Raw genomic sequence first — 16,122 nt, forward strand, 5'->3', positions numbered from 1 at the left:
CACACACACACTACAGTATGCTTGGAAAGTAAAAATGTTTTATCCCAACTTCTTGTCTCACTGTGATAGCATGTCAATGGACCCTATGTCATAGCCAACAGATGTGGCAGCTCTGCTTCTAGCTCCAAAGCATCTTTGCAGTATTTTTGTATTTTTTATTTCATACATTATTAGCCCAGAACGTTTTTTTGTGTTATTACATACAGCCGGAAATAACTTTTGGATATCAGAGCGGCGATAATTCACCAGCATTCCAACCAGAAATACGACTTTCCCGAATTAGATCCTTTGTTTATACCCCACAAGGCAAATGAACTTATCCTAGAGGCTGCTCCAAGACGCCGCCGGCGGAGAAGATGTATTCGGAGTGGACTTCTAGTCCGACTCAGGAGGCGTCCACACCATCCACCGCTTCCGAGTATTTTACTCGCTAATGTTCTGTTCCTGGACAATAAAGTATACAAGCTCAGGGCGAGGATCTCCTTCCAGAGAGATGTCAGGGACTGTAACATACTCTGTTTCACTGAATTATGTCTCTCTCCGAATATACTGTCCCCCTCCATACAGCCAGCTGGGTTCTCAGTACATCGCGCAGACAGGAATAAAGAACTCTCCGGGAAGAAGAAAGGCGGGGGTGTATCCTTCATGATTAACTACTCATGGTGTGATTGTGATAACGTGAAGGAACTCAAGTCCTTTTGTTCAGCCAACCTATAATACCTCACAATCAGATGCCGACCGTATTACCTCCCAAGAGAATTCTCTTCGGTTATAGTCACAGCCGTGTATATTCCCCCTCAAGCCGATACCACAACGGCCCTCAAGGAACTACACTGGACTTTGTGCAAACTGGAAACCACATATCCTGAGGCCGCATTTATTGTAGCTGGGGACTTTAACAAAGGAAATATGAGGAAATTGCTACCGAAATTCTATCAACACATTGCCTGTAGTACTCGCACTTCAAAAACTCTCAACCATAGTTACTCTCCCTACAAGGCCCGCCCTCCATTCGGCAAATCAGATCACGACTCCATTCTGCTCCTCCCTTCCTATAGGCAGAAACTCAAACAGGAAATACATGTGCTAAGGTCTATTCAACGCTGGTCTGACCAATCGGAATCCATGCTTTAAGACTGTTTTGATCACGCGTACTGGGATATGTTCTGGGTTGCCTCTGAATTCAACAGGAAGTTTATCGGGGATGTTGTTCCCACTGTGACTATTAAAACTTATCCAAACCAAAAACCGTGGATAGATGGCAGCATTCGCGCAAAACTGAAAGTGCAAACCACCGCATTTAACCACGGCAAGGTGACTGGGAATATGGTTGAATACAAACAGTGCAGTTATGCCCACCATAAGGCAATCAAACAGGCGAAACGTCAGTACAGACACAAAGTGGAGTCATAATTCAACGGCTCAGACACAAGACGTATGTGGCAGAGACTCCAGACAATCACGGATTACAAAGGGAAAACCAGCCACGTCGCGGACACTGACGTCTTCCTCCCGGACAAGCGAAACACCTTCTTCGCCTGCTTTGAGGATAACACAATGCCACCGGCGCAGGCCGCTCCCGAGGACTGTGGGCTCTTGATCTCCGTAGCCGACGTGAGTAAGACATTTAAGCGTGTTAACCCTCGCAAGGCTGCCGGCCCAGACGGCATCCCTAGCTGCGTCTTCAGAGCATACGCAGACCAGCTGGCTGGAGTGTTTACAGACATATTCAATCTCTCCCTATCCCAGTCTGCTGTCCCCACTTGCTTCAAGATGTCCACCACCATTGTTCCTGTACCCAAGAAAACAAAGGTAACTGAACTAAATGACTATTTCCCCATAGCACTACCTTCTGTCGTCATGAGGTGCTTTGAGAGGCTAGTTAAGGATCATATCTCCTCCACCTTACCTGACACCCTAGACCCACTTCAATTTGCATACCGCCCCAATATATCCACAGAAAATACAATCGCCAGCACACTGCACACTGCCCTATCCCATCTGGACAAAAATAATACCTATGTAAGAATGCTGTTCATTGACTACAGCTCAGCCTTCAACACCATAGTACCCTCCAAGCTCATCATTAAGCTCGGGGCCCTGGGTCTCAACCCCGCCCTGTGCAACTGGGTCCTGGACTTCCTGACAGGCCGCCCCCCAGCTGGTGAATGTAGGAAACAACACCTCCACTACGCTGATCCTCAACACAGGGTCCCCGCAAGGGTGCGTGCTCAGCCCCTTCCTGTACTCCCTGTTCACCAATGACTGCGTGGCCACGCAAGCCTCCAACTGAATCATCAAGTTTACAGACGACACACCAGTAGTAGGCCTGATTACCAACAATGACGAGACAGCCTGAAGGGAGGAGGTGAGGGCCCTGGCGTAGTGGTGCCAGGGAAATAACCTCTCCCTCAACGTCAACAAAACGAAGGAGCTGATCGTGGACTTCAGGAGACAGCAGAGGGAGCACGCCCCCATCCACATCGACGGGGCCGCAGTGTAGAAGGTGAAAAGCTTCAAGTTCCTCAGCGTACACATCATCATTGACAATCTGAAATGGTTCACCCACACAGACAGTGTGGTGAAGAAGCAGCAACAGTGCCTCTTCAACCTCAGGAGACTGAAGAAATTTGGCTTGGCCCTCAAGACCCTTACAAACTTTTACAGATGCTTCGTTGAGAGCATCCTGTCGGGCTGTCTCACCGCAAACGCAGGGCTCTCCAGAGTGTGGTGCGGTCTGCCCAATGAATCACCGGGGGCACACTGCCTGCCCTCCAGGACACATACAGCACCCGATGTCACAGTAAGGCCAAAAATTTGAGATTCTTGAAATAGCCACCTTTTGCCTTGATGACAACTTTGCACACTCTTGGCATTCTCTCAACCAGCTTCACCTGGAATGCTTTTCCAACTGTCTTGAAGGAGTTCCCACATACAGTGAGGGAAAAAAGTATTTGATCTCCTGTTGATTTTGTACGTTTGCCCACTGACAAAGACATGAACAGTCTATCATTTTAATGGTAGGTTTATTAGAACAGTGAGAGAGAATAACAACAAAAAAATCCAGAAAAGCGCATGTCAAAAATGTTATCAATTGATTTGCATTTTAATGAGGGAAATAAGTATTTGACCCCTCTGCAAAACATGACTTAGTACTTGGTGGCAAAACCCTTGTTGGTAATCACAGAGGTCAGACATTTCTTATAGTTGGCCACCAGGTTTGCACACATCTCAGGAGGGATTTTGTTCCACTCCTCTTTGCAGATCTTCTCTAAGTCATTAAGGTTTCGAGGCTGACGTTTGGCAGCTCGAACCTTCAGCTCCCTCCGCAGATTTTCTATGGGATTAAGGTCTGGAGACTGGCTAGGCCACTCCAGGACCTTAATGTGCTTCTTCTTGAGCCACTCCTTTGTTGCCTTGGCCGTGTGTTTTGGGTCATTGTCATGCTGGAATACCCATCCACGACCCATTTTCAATGCCCTGGCTGAGGGAAGGAGGTTCTCACCCAAGATTTGACAGTACATGGCCCCGTCCATCGTCCCTTTGATGCAGTGAAGTTGGCCTGTCCCCTTAGCAGAAAAACACCCCCAAAGCATAATGTTCCACCTCCATGTTTGAAGGTGGGGATGGTGTTCTTGGGGTCATAGGCAGCATTCCTCCTCCTCCAAACACGGCGAGTTGAGTTGATGCCAAAGAGCTCGATTTTGGTCTCATCTGACCACAACACTTTCACCCAGTTCTCCTCTGAATCATTCAGATGTTCATTGGCAAACTTCAGACAGGCCTGAATATGTGCTTTCTTGAGCAAGGGGACCTTGCGGGCACTGCAGGATTTCAGTCCTTCACGGCGTAGTGTATTACCAATTGTTTTCTTGGTGACTATTGTCCCAGCTGCATTGAGGTCATTGACAAGATCCTCCCGTGTAGTTCTGGGCTGATTCCTCACCGTTCTCATGATCATTGCAACTCCACGAGGTGAGATCTTGCCCCAGGCCGAGGGGCTCCATGCAGTTATTTTGTGTTTCTTCCATTTGCGAATAATCGCACCAACTGTTGTCACCTTCTCACCAAGCTGCTTGGCGATGGTCTTGTAGCCCATTCCAGCCTTGTGTAGGTCTACAATCTTGCCCCTGACATCCTTGGAGAGCTCTTTGGTCTTGGCCATGGTGGACAGTTTGGAATCTGATTGATTGATTGCTTCTGTGGACAGGTGTCTTTTATACAGGTAACAAACTGAGATTATGAGCACTCCTAGAGTGTGCTCCTAATCTCAGCTCGTTACCTGTATAAAAGACACCTGGGAGCCAGAAATCATTCTGATTGAGAGGGGGTCAAATACTTATTTCCCTCATTAAAATGCAAATCAATTTATAACATTTTTGACATGCGTTTTTCTGGATTTTGTTGTTGTTATTCTGTCTCTCACTGTTCAAATAAACCTACCAATTAAAATTATAGACTGATCATTTCTTTGTCAGTGGGCAAACGTACAAAATCAGCAGGGGATCAAATACTTTTTTCCCTCACTGAATGCTGAGCACTTGATGGCTGCTTTTCCTCCACTCTGCAGTCCGTCTCATCCCAAACCATCTCAATTTGGTTGAGGTCGGGGATTGTGGAGGCCAGGTCATCTAATGCAGCACTCCATCACTCTCACAAAATAACTTTTAAGAAGGCACACCTGTTAATTGAAATGCATTCCAGGTGACTACCTCATGAAGCTGGTTGAGAGGACGCCAGAGTATGCAAAGATGTCATCGAGGCAAAGGGTGGCTATTTGAAGACTCTCAAATATAAAATATATTTTGATTTGTTTAACACTGTTTTAGTTACTACATGATTCCATATGTGTTATTTCATAGTTTTGATGTCTTCACTATTATTCTACAATGTAGAAAATATAAAAAATAAAGAAAAACCTTTGAATGAGTAGGTGTGTCCAAACTTTTGACCAGTAGTGTATATATACTGTATTCTAGTCAGTGCCATCCTATTCAACTATTGCTGTATATATACTATTCTATCCTACGTATTCTACAGATGTACTAAATTTTCTATCCACATACTATACATCCCATCGCATACATTCCATGCCTTCGGAAAGTATTCAGACCCCTTGACGTTTTCCACATTTTGTTATGTTATAGCCTTATTCTAAAATAGATTACATTGTTGTTTTTTCCCTCATCAATCTACACCCTATACCCCATAATGACAAAGCAAGAACATTTTAATTATTTTAGTGTGCAAAAAACAGATATCACATTTACAGAAGTATTCAGACCCTTTACTCAGTACTTTGTTGAAGCACCTTTGGCTGCGATTACAGGCTCCAGTCTTCTTGGGTATGAGTTTCTCCCATTATTCTCTGCTGATCCTCTCAAGCTCTGTCAGGTTGGATGGGGAGCGTCGCTGCACGGCTATTTTCAGGTCTCTCCAGAGATGTTCGATCGGGTTCAAGTCTGGGCTCTAGATGGGCCAGTCAAGGACATTCAGAGACTTGTCCTGAAACCACTCCTGCGTTGTCTTGGCTGTGTGCTTAGGGTCGTTGTCCTGTTGGAAGGTGAACCTTCACCCCAGTCTGAGGTCCTGAGCGCTCTGAAGCAGGTTCTCTCTGTACTTTGCTCCGTTCATCTTTCCCTCGATCCTGACAAGTCTACCAGTCCCTGCCGCTGAAAAACATCCCCACAGCGTGATGCTGCCACCACCGTGATTCACCGTAGGGATGGTGCCAGGTTTCCTCCAGACGTGAGACTTGGCATTCAGGCCAAAGAGTTCAATCTTGGTTTCATCAGACCAGAGAGTCCTTTATGTTCCTTTTAGCAAACTCCAAGCAGGCTGTCATGTGCCTTTTACTGAGGAGTGGCTTCTGTCTGTCCACTCTACCATAAAGGCCTGATTGGTGGTGCTGCAGAGATGGTTGTCCTTCTGGAAGGTTCTCCCATCTCCACAGAGGAACTCTGGAGCTCTGTCAGAGTGACCATCGGGTTCTTGGTCACCTCCCTGACCATGGCCCTTCTCCCCCGATTGCGCAATTCGGCTGGGCGGCCAGCACTAGCAAAGGGTCTGAATACTTATGTAAATAAGGTATCTGTTTTTCAATTTTTTATACATTTGCAAACATTTCTACAAACCTGTTTTCGCTTTTTTCATTATGGGGTATTGTGTGTAGATGGATTATTAAAAAAATATATATATATTTTTTTAGAATAAGGCTGTAATGTAACAAAATGTGGGGTCTGAATAGTTTCCGAATGGACCTCATACTCCGGACTCCGACATTGCTCGTCCTAATATGTATATATTTCTTAATTCCATTCTTTTACTTTTAGATCTGTGTGTATTGTTGTGAATTGTTAGACATTAATGCACTGCTGGAGCTAGGATCACAAGCGTTTCGTTACACCTGCAGTAACATCTGCTAATTATGTGTGTGCGACCAATATCATTTGATATAATTTGTTCAACTGTGAAAAAACAAGCAACATTTCGAGGAGAACTTTATTGAAGGTTGATGATGAATGAATATGACATAAATAAAGAGACAATGTTTTTGTTTTCTTGCATTGTCAAAGTTTTGCCCTGAACGTGTACAAAGTGTACACAATCTGGTCGATGTGTGTCACAATGATCATGACAAATGAACAAGGTACTCAAGTGTATGTTTGAGTTTCTCATTACTCTGCAAATTGGGTTGTTATATGACCCTTTTGTGTTCATGGCTGAGATCATGCTGTGGGTAAATTCTCACATTCATGGTTGTTTAATTCACTGATCTGTTTGTGTTTTGCAGTGCGCCCATGCCTTACCTCATTGGAGTACATTCCAGCCTAATGGAGGTAAGTTCCTAACCACAGACAGGTTTATAAACCCAACCTCTAAGTGTGTTTGTGTATGCATATCTGTATGACTGCCTGCCTGTGTGTGTGTGTCTGTGAATGTGTGTGTGCAAGTGTCAAGCCTTCTCTCTGTGTTTCTTTCTCCCTGCAGAAGGTGAGGGGGATGGCCCTGGATGACGTGGTAGTCCTCAACGTAGACACTAACACCCTGGAAACACCCTTCGACGACCTCCAAAGCCTGCCTAACGACGTGGTGAGACACACGCAGGGCCGTGCAAAGATTTGTTTGTTGTTGCGTAGGGCTATTTATTTCTGCAACAATACACTCACTCATTACAAATGTTAAGCAAGCTACTCTGAACAAAACTATAAATGCAACATGTAAAGTGTTGGTCCCATGTTTTATGAGCTTAAATAAAATATCCCAGAAATGTTCCATATGCACAAAAAGCCTACTCTCAAATTTTGTACACAACTTTGTTTACATCCCTTTTAGTGAGCATTTCTCCTTTGCCAAGATAATCCATCAACCTGACAGGTGTGACATATCAAGAAGCTGATTAAACAGCATGATCATTACACAGGTGCACCTTGTGCTGGGGACAATAAAAGGCCACTCTATACTGTGCAGTTTTGTCACACAACACAATGACACAGATGTCTCAAGTTTTGAGGGAGCATGCAATTGGCGTGCTGACTGCAGGAATGTCCACCAGAGCTGTTGCCAGAGAATTGAATGTTCAAATGTTGTTTTGGAGAATTTGGCAGTACGTCTAACCGGCCTCACAACCGCAGACCACGAGTAACCACACCAGCCAAAGACCTCCACATCCGGCTTTTTCACCTGCGGGATCGTCTGAGACCAGCCACCCAGACAGCTGATGAAACTGTAGGTTTGCAAAACTGAAGGATTTCTGCACAAACTGTCAGAAACCGTCTCAGGGAAGCTGACCTGTGTGCTTGTTGTCCTCACCAGGGTCTTGACATAACTGCAGTTCGGCGTCGTAACCGACTTCAATGGCAAACACTCACCTTCGATGGCCACCGGCGAAGTGTGCTCTTCACGGATGAATCCCGGTTTCAACTATACCGTGCAGATGGCAGACAATGTGTATGGCGTTGTGTGGGCGAGCTGTTTGCTGATGTCAACGTTGTGAACAGAGTGCTCCATGTGGCAGTGAGGTTATGGTATGAGTGGGCATAAGCTACGAACAAGAATATGAACACAATTGCATTTTATCGATGGCAATTTGAATGTGACGAGATCCTGAAGCCCATTGTTTTGCCATTCATACGCCGCCATCGCCTCATGTTTCAGCATGATAATGCACGGCCCCATGTCGCAAAGATCTGTACACAATTCCTGGAAGCTGAAAATGCCCCAGTTCTGCATACCCCTCAGACACCCATTGAGCATGTTTGGGATGCTCTGGATCAATGTGTACGACAGCGTGTTCCATTTCCCGACAATATCCAGCAACTTCGCACAGCCATTGAAGAGGAGTGGTACAACATTCCACAGGCCACAATCAACAGCCTGATCAACTCTATGCAAAGGAGATGTGTCGCGCTGCATGAGGCTAATGGTGGTCACACCAGATACTGACTTGTTTTCTGTTCCACGCCCCTACCTTCTTTTAAGGTATCTGTGACCAACAGATATACAGTGAAGAGAACAAGTATTTGATACACTGCCGATTTTGCAGGTTTTCCTACTTACAAAGCATGTAGAGGTCTGTAATTTTTATCATAGGTACACTTCAACTGTGAGAGACCGGAATCTAAAACAAAAATCCAGAAAATACATTGTATGATTTTTAAGTAATTAATTTGCATTTTATTGCATGACATAAGTATTTGATCACCTACCAACCAGTAAGAATTCCGGCTCTCACAGACCTGTTAGTTTTTCTTTAAGAAGCCCTCCTGTTCTCCACTCAATACCTGTATTAACTGCACCTGTTTGAACTCATTACCTGTATAAAAGATACCTGTCCACACACTCAATCAAACAGACTCCAACCTCTCCACAATGGCCAAGACCAGAGAGCTGTGTAAGGACATCAGGGATAAAATTGTAGACCTGCACAAGGCTGGGATGGGCTACAGGACAATAGGCAAGCAGCTTGGTGAGAAGGCAACAACTGTTGGCGCAATTATTAGAAAATGGAAGAAGTTCAAGATGACGGTCAATCACCCTCGGTCTGGGGCTCCATGCAAGATCTCACCTCGTGGGGCATCAATGATCATGAGGAAGGTGAGGGATCAGCCCAGAACTACATGGCAGGACCTGGTCAATGACCTGAAGAGAGCTGGGACCACAGTCTCAAAGAAAACCATTAGTAACACACTACGCCGTCATGGATTAAAATCCTGCAGCGCACGCAAGGTCCCCCTGCTCAAGCCAGCACATGTCCAGGCCTGTCTGAAGTTTGCCAATGACCATCTGGATGATCCAGAGGAGGAATGGGAGAAGGTCATGTGGTCTGATGAGACAAAAATAGAGCTCTTTGGACTAAACTCCACTCGCCGTGTTTGGAGGAAGAAGAAGGATGAGTACAACCCCAAGAACACCATCCCAACCGTGAAGCATGGAGGTGGAAACATCATTCTTTGGGGATGCTTTTCTGCAAAGGGGACAGGACGACTGCACCGTATTGAGGGGAGGATGGATGGGGCCATGTATTGCGAGATCTTGGCCAACAACCTCCTTCCCTCAGTGAGAGCATTGAAGATGGGTCGTGGCTGGGTCTTCCAGCATGACAACGACCCGAAACACACAGCCAGGGCAACTAAGGAGTGGCTCCGTAGAAGCATCTCAAGGTCCTGGAGTGGCCTAGCCAGTCTCCAGACCTGAACCCAATAGAAAATCTTTGGAGGGAGCTGAAAGTCCGTATTGCCCAGCGACAGCCCCGAAACCTGAAGGATCTGGAGAAGGTCTGTATGGAGGAGTGTGCCAAAATCCCTGCTGCAGTGTGTGCAAACCTGGTCAAGACCTACAGGAAACATATGATCTCTGTAATTGCAAACAAAGGTTTCTGTACCAAATATTAAGTTCTGTTTTTCTGATGTATCAAATACTTATGTCATGCAATAGAATGCTAATTCATTACTTAAAAATCATACTATGTGATTTTCTGGATTTTTGTTTTAGATTCCGTCTTTCACAGTTGAAGTGTACCTATGATAAAAATTACAGACCTCTACATGCTTTGTAAGTAGGAAAACCTGCAAAATCGGCAGTGTATCAAATACTTGTTCTCCCCACTGTATATCTGTATTCCCAGTCTTATGAAATCCATAGATTAGGAACTTTCTGCATTATTTCAATTTACTGATTTCCTTATATGAACTGTAACTCAGTAAAATCTTTGAAATTGTTGCATGTTGCGTTTATATTTTTGTTAGGTGTAGTTACATTGCCTCCTAAACACATGATGGAAAAGAGGGTGGGATATCAGCTGATCATTGATGTTGATGATTGATGTAAATCTGCTAGTTAGCTAGCTCAATTTATTTTACTGATTGTGATTCATCTTCAATACTCGTATCAATATAATAACTTCATAATGTAATGTTCATAATCTTCTAACTCATGATGGCTAGTGGCTTGTGTGGATATTTTAGTATATGGTAGTTAGCTAGAGTGTAGCAGTTGTGTTGCTGCTGCCCTGACACACATGTGCAACTCCCGACTGAAGAAGGGATGGAGTTGGGTCGGAGGGTCGTTGATGCAGTATGTCTTCTCTATGTCTTTTTGCCTCTCTCTGCTGCACATATCAGGCAACCAGACTGAATATTGATGATGATGTAGGCCAAATCAAGTTTTATCAAGTGTTAATCAAATGTTATACTGTTGTGGCTGTACTGTTGATATTTAAACTAGGTAGCTCGCTACACATACTCGACCGGTGACCGCATCTCTCAAGCCATGCATGTTTGGATACTGGGCGTGCGTGAGCTCTGTACAGGGCAGATAAACAGGCGCAACCAATGGAAGGACTGGGTGTGGCGAACTTGACGATATCACAACGAATTGCGGGCAGTGGGTTCAATGACAAAAAATCTATACAAAATAATATTTTTTGGGGAAATAATGCCAACACCCAAAAGGGCACTTTGGAGACTGGAAGGGATGTGTAATCTGCACAGACATGCACACACACATACCCACTTCTCCAGCTCTACAGTTCCGGAACAGGATGCTCTTGAGCAATGGTTACTTTCCAAATGTGTCACGTTCGTCTAGAACAGATGAAGAGGACCAAGGCGCAGCGTTGCAGGCAAACATACTCTTTATTAAGAGACACGATCAAAACAACAAACGATACGTGACAGTGCACGGTCTACCATAAACAGACTAGAAACAAAATCCCACAAACACGAATGAAAAACCGACTGTTTAAATATGGCTCCCAATCAGAGACAACCAGCTGACAGCTTACACTCGTTGCCTCTGATTGGGAGTCACTCAGGCCAACATAGAAATAAGCAAACTAGACCCACAACCTACAACACAAAACATAGAAACTAACACCCTGGCTCAACATACGAGAGTCCCCCGAGCCAGGGCGTGACAGTACCCCCCCCTAAAGGCGCGGACTCCGACCGCGCCAACCAAACACAACAGGGGAGGGACCGGGTGGGCACTCCGCCTAGGCGGCGGATCCGGCTCCGGGCATGATCCCCACTCGCTCACTAACCCCCCAAAGTACCCCTGGTCCGGTCTGGCCCTGCTGACCGGAGCTGGACTGCACACTGGTGGAGCGGATTGCTCTAGCTCCGGCGTGAAGCAGCTGACCCGTGCCGAACCAGGCACCAGTGGAACAGGCACGGGCTGTGCCGGACTGACGACACACACCACTGGCTTGGTGCGGGGAGCAGGAGCGGGCCAAACCGGGCTGACGAAACGCACCACTGACTTGGTGCGGGGAGCAGGAACGGGCCGAGCCGGGCTGACGAAGCGCACCACTGACTTGGTGCGGGGAGCAGGAACGGGCCGAGCCGGGCTGACGAAACGCACCACTGACTTGGTGCGGGGAGCAGAACGGGCCGAGCCGGGCTGACGGCGCACCACTGACTTGGTGCGGGAGCAGGAACAGACCGGACCGTACTGGGGACACACACCACTGGCCCTACACCGGGATCTGGAATGGGCCGGACCGGACTGGTAACACACCCCAGTACCTCTCGCCGTGCCTCTACACCTTCCACCCCCTCTTCGACCAGTGGCCCCCGTAACCTGGCGGCCTCCTCTGCCAACCCGCTGGACCGCTCTATCGCAGCCTCCTGCTGCCCCGACGTCGTGAGCCCCCCCCTAAAAAATTTCTGGGGGTCTCTCCTCCCCGTGGGCCAGGCCTCTATAATTCTCGCCCAACTCTCGCTCTTCTGCTTCCAACTCCCGCTATTCAGCTCCTCAATTGGCTTGACCCAGTCGAAGCTCTTCCTCCATTGTTCCCAAGTCCACTCTCTCCGCTCCTCACTCGGCTTGACCCAGTCGAGGCTGCCACGGAGATCTGCTAGGGATTTCCCTGGCGATGGCTCCTCGACTCGCTGCTTGGTCCAGTTGTGGTGGGATTTTCTGTCACGTTCGTCTAGAACAGATGAAGAGGACCAAGGCGCAGCGTTGCAGGCAAACATACTCTTTATTAAGAGACACGATCAAAACAACAAACGATACGTGACAGTGCACGGTCTACCATAAACAGACTAGAAACAAAATCCCACAAACACTAATGAAAAACCGACTGTTTAAATATGGCTCCCAATCAGAGACAACCAGCTGACAGCTGACACTCGTTGCCTCTGATTGGGAGTCACTCAGGCCAACATAGAAATAAGCAAACTAGACCCACAACCTACAACACAAAACATATAAACTAGCACCCTGGCTCAACATACGAGAGTCCCCCGAGCCAGGGCGTGACAAAATGTAATTTGATTGCAGGGATTTTTGGGGTGGCCGCCTAAGTGTTTTTACAAACTGTGTAAAAAAATGAATAATTAGAAATGAATATTTTCGATTGAAAAACGCTTTCAGTGTTAACTTAAATGACTGAAACCAGATATAAAGTGTGTAGAAAAGATAATGGACCTTTATATCTTTCAATAATATAATCTTTAACAACTAACAATCACTAAAATAAAAGCTAGACAGACAGGGAGAATTGAAAATTCCCAAAACAATTAATTTTGCAGTATTGATTTTGTTATTATTTTTCAGAAAATGAACACAGCATTATCCATGACACAATGAATAGAATTGCAGGAAATTAGCTTTAGAACGGCAAAAATGTCTCTCATCTCCGTTGGAAAATGTGTGTAGAATTGCAGAAATTGGGTTAAAAGTGCAAAAATGTCTACACCTCCAAGATGAGGGCCTCTAAAATGTTCTCTACAATTTCTACCGGGCTGACCACACCCATTGCCATGCCCCCCGCAATGCCCACCACCTAAACCCCGTTTTGATCCAGAATCTAAGAGTAGAGATGTGTATGTGATTCCCATTTCAAAGCCTCACATATCCCAAATCCCACGGACTACTATCCCCGCAGGCCAAATACAGTATATTATAAGCAATTCTCCTTTGCCAAGTGCATTCGGAAAGTATTCAGCCCCCTTCACATTTTCCATATTTTGTTACGTTACAACCTTATTCTAAAATTGATTAAATAAAAACAATTATTCATCAATCTACACACAATACCCCATAATGACAAAGCGAAAACAGGTTTTTATAAAAAATGTAAAACCGATACCTTATTTACATGAGTATTCAGATATTTTGCGTATGAGACTCGAAATTGAGCTCAGGCGCATCCTGTTTCCCTTGATCATCCTTGTGATGTTTCTACAACTTGATTGGAGTCAACCTGTGGTAAATTCAATTGATTGGACTAATTTGGAAAGGCACACACCTGTCTATATAAGGTCCCACATTTGACAGTGCATGTCAGAGCAAAAACCCAAGCCATGAAGTCAAAGGAGTTGTCCGTAGAGCTCCGAGACAGGATTGTGTCGAGGCACAGATCTGGGGAAGGGTACCAAAAAATGTCTGCATCATTGAAGGTCCCCAAGAATACAGTGGCCTCCATAATTCTTAAATAGAAGAAGTTTGGAACCACCAAGACTCTTCCTAGAGCTGGCCGCCCTGCCAAAGTTAGCAATCGGGGGAGAAGGGCCTTGGTCAGGAATGTGACCAAGGACCCGATGGTCACTCTGACAGAGCTCCAGAGTTCCTCTGTGGAGAACCTCCCAGAAGGACAACAATCTCTGCAGCACTCCACCAATCAGGCCTTTATGGTAGAGTGGCCAGACGGAAGCCAGTCCTCAGTAAAAGGCACATGACAGCCCGCTTGGAGTTTGTAAAAAGGCACATAAAGGACTCTCAAACCATGAGAAACAAGATTCTCTGGTCTGATGAAACCAAGATTGAACTCTTTGGCCTGTATGCCAAGTGTCACGTCTGGAGGAAACCAGGCACCGCTCATCACCTGGCCAATACCATCCCTACGGTGAAGCATGGTTGTGGCAGCATCATGCTGTGGGGATGTTTTTCAGCAGCAGGGACTGGGAGACTTGTCAGGATCGAGGGAAAGATGAACGGAGCAAAGTACAGAGAGATCCTTGATGAAATCCTGCTCCAGAGCGCTCACGACCTCAGACTGGGGCGAAGGGTCAACATTTGGATTAAGTTAAGGGGTCTGAATACTTTCCAAATACACTGTATATACAGTACCAGTCAAAAGTTTGGACACACCTACTCATTCCAGGGTTTTTCTTTATTTTCACTATTTTCTACATTGTAGAATAATAGTGAAGACATCAAAACATCATGTAGTAACCAAAAAAGGGTTAAACAAATTCTTCAAAGTAGCCACCCTTTGCCTTGATGAAAGCTTTGCACACTCTTGGCATTCTCTCAACCAGCTTCATGAGGTGGTCACCTGGAATGCATTTCAATTAACAGGTGTGCCTTGTTAAGAGTTAATTTGGGAAATTTCTTTCCCCCTTAATGTGTTTAAGCCATTCAGTTGTGTTGTGACAAGGTAGGGTTGGTATACAGAAGATAGCCCTATTTGGTAAAAGACCAAGTCCATATTATGGCAAGAACAGCTCAAATAAGCAAAGAGAAACGACAGTCCATCATTGCTTTAAGGCATTGAAGGTCAGTCAATCTGGAACATTTCAAGAACTTTGAAAGTTTCTTCAAGTGCAGTCGCAAAAAACATCAAGTGCTATGGTGAAACTGGCTCTCATGAGGACCGCCACAGGAAAGGAAGACCCAGAGTTACCTCTGCTGCAGAGGATACGTTCATTAGAGTTACCAGCCTCAGAAATTGCAGCCCAATAAATGCTTCACAGAGTTCAAGTAACAGACACATCTCAACATCAACTTTTCAGAGGAGACTGCGTGAATCCGGCCTTCATGGTCGAATTGCTGTAAAGAACCACTACTAAAGGACACTAATAAGAAGAAGAGACCTGCTTGGGCCAAGAAACACGAGCAATGGACATTAGACCGGTGGTAATCTGTCCTTTGGTCCAAATTTGAGATTTTTGGTTCCAACGGCCGTGTCTTTGTGAGACGCAGAGTAGGTGAACGGATTATCTCTGCATGTGTGATTCACACTGTGAAGCATGGAGGAAGCGGTGTGATGGTGTGGGGGTGCTTTGCTGGTGACAGTGTCTGTGATTTATTTAGAATTCAAGGCACACTTAACCAGCATGGCTACCACAGCATTCTGCAGCGATACGCCATCCCATCTGGTTTGCCCTTAGTGGGGCTATCAATTGTTTTTCAACAGGATAATGACCCAACACACCTCAAGGCTGTGTAAGGGATATTTGACCTAGAAGGAGAGTGATGGAGTGCTGCATCAGATGACCTGGCCTCCACAATCACCCTACCTCAACCCAATTGAGATGGTTTGGGATGAGTCGGACGGCAGAGTGAAGGAAAAGCGGCCAACAAGTGCTCAGTATATGTGGAAACTCCTTCAAAACTGTGGGAAAAGCATTCCAGGTGAAGCTGGTTGAGAGAATGCCATGTATATACACTACCAATCAAAAGTTTGGACACACCTACTCATTCAAGGGTTTTTCTTTATTTGTGTGTCGCACATCACTTCTTCACAGGAGAGGCATTTGAATTAGTATAATTTTTTTCGTCCAAATGCGTTTTTGGGAGAAAAGCCTTCTGGACATGTGCTGTAATAACAAACGTATATGCCATCATTAAATACAAATGCAATTGTTAAATTACGAGCCAAGTTGGTTTAGC

General features: G+C 45.6%; 1 protein-coding gene across 2 annotated transcripts in view; it reads left to right on the plus strand.

The window, feature by feature from the left end:
- The window catches only part of LOC121541407 (DENN domain-containing protein 1A-like), a 242,331-nt gene that overhangs the window by 178,731 nt on the left and 47,478 nt on the right, over window positions 1–16,122 (plus strand). For both annotated transcript variants that reach the window (XM_041850396.2, XM_045208002.1), the window contains exons 11-12: window positions 6,794–6,839; window positions 6,991–7,092. In XM_041850396.2, the coding sequence (XP_041706330.2) occupies window positions 6,794–6,839; window positions 6,991–7,092 (148 nt within the window). The remainder of the gene's footprint in view (window positions 1–6,793; window positions 6,840–6,990; window positions 7,093–16,122) is intronic.

This window comes from Coregonus clupeaformis, chromosome 27 (genome assembly GCF_020615455.1).
Source record: "Coregonus clupeaformis isolate EN_2021a chromosome 27, ASM2061545v1, whole genome shotgun sequence".
NCBI classification, from domain to species: Eukaryota; Metazoa; Chordata; class Actinopteri; order Salmoniformes; family Salmonidae; genus Coregonus; species Coregonus clupeaformis.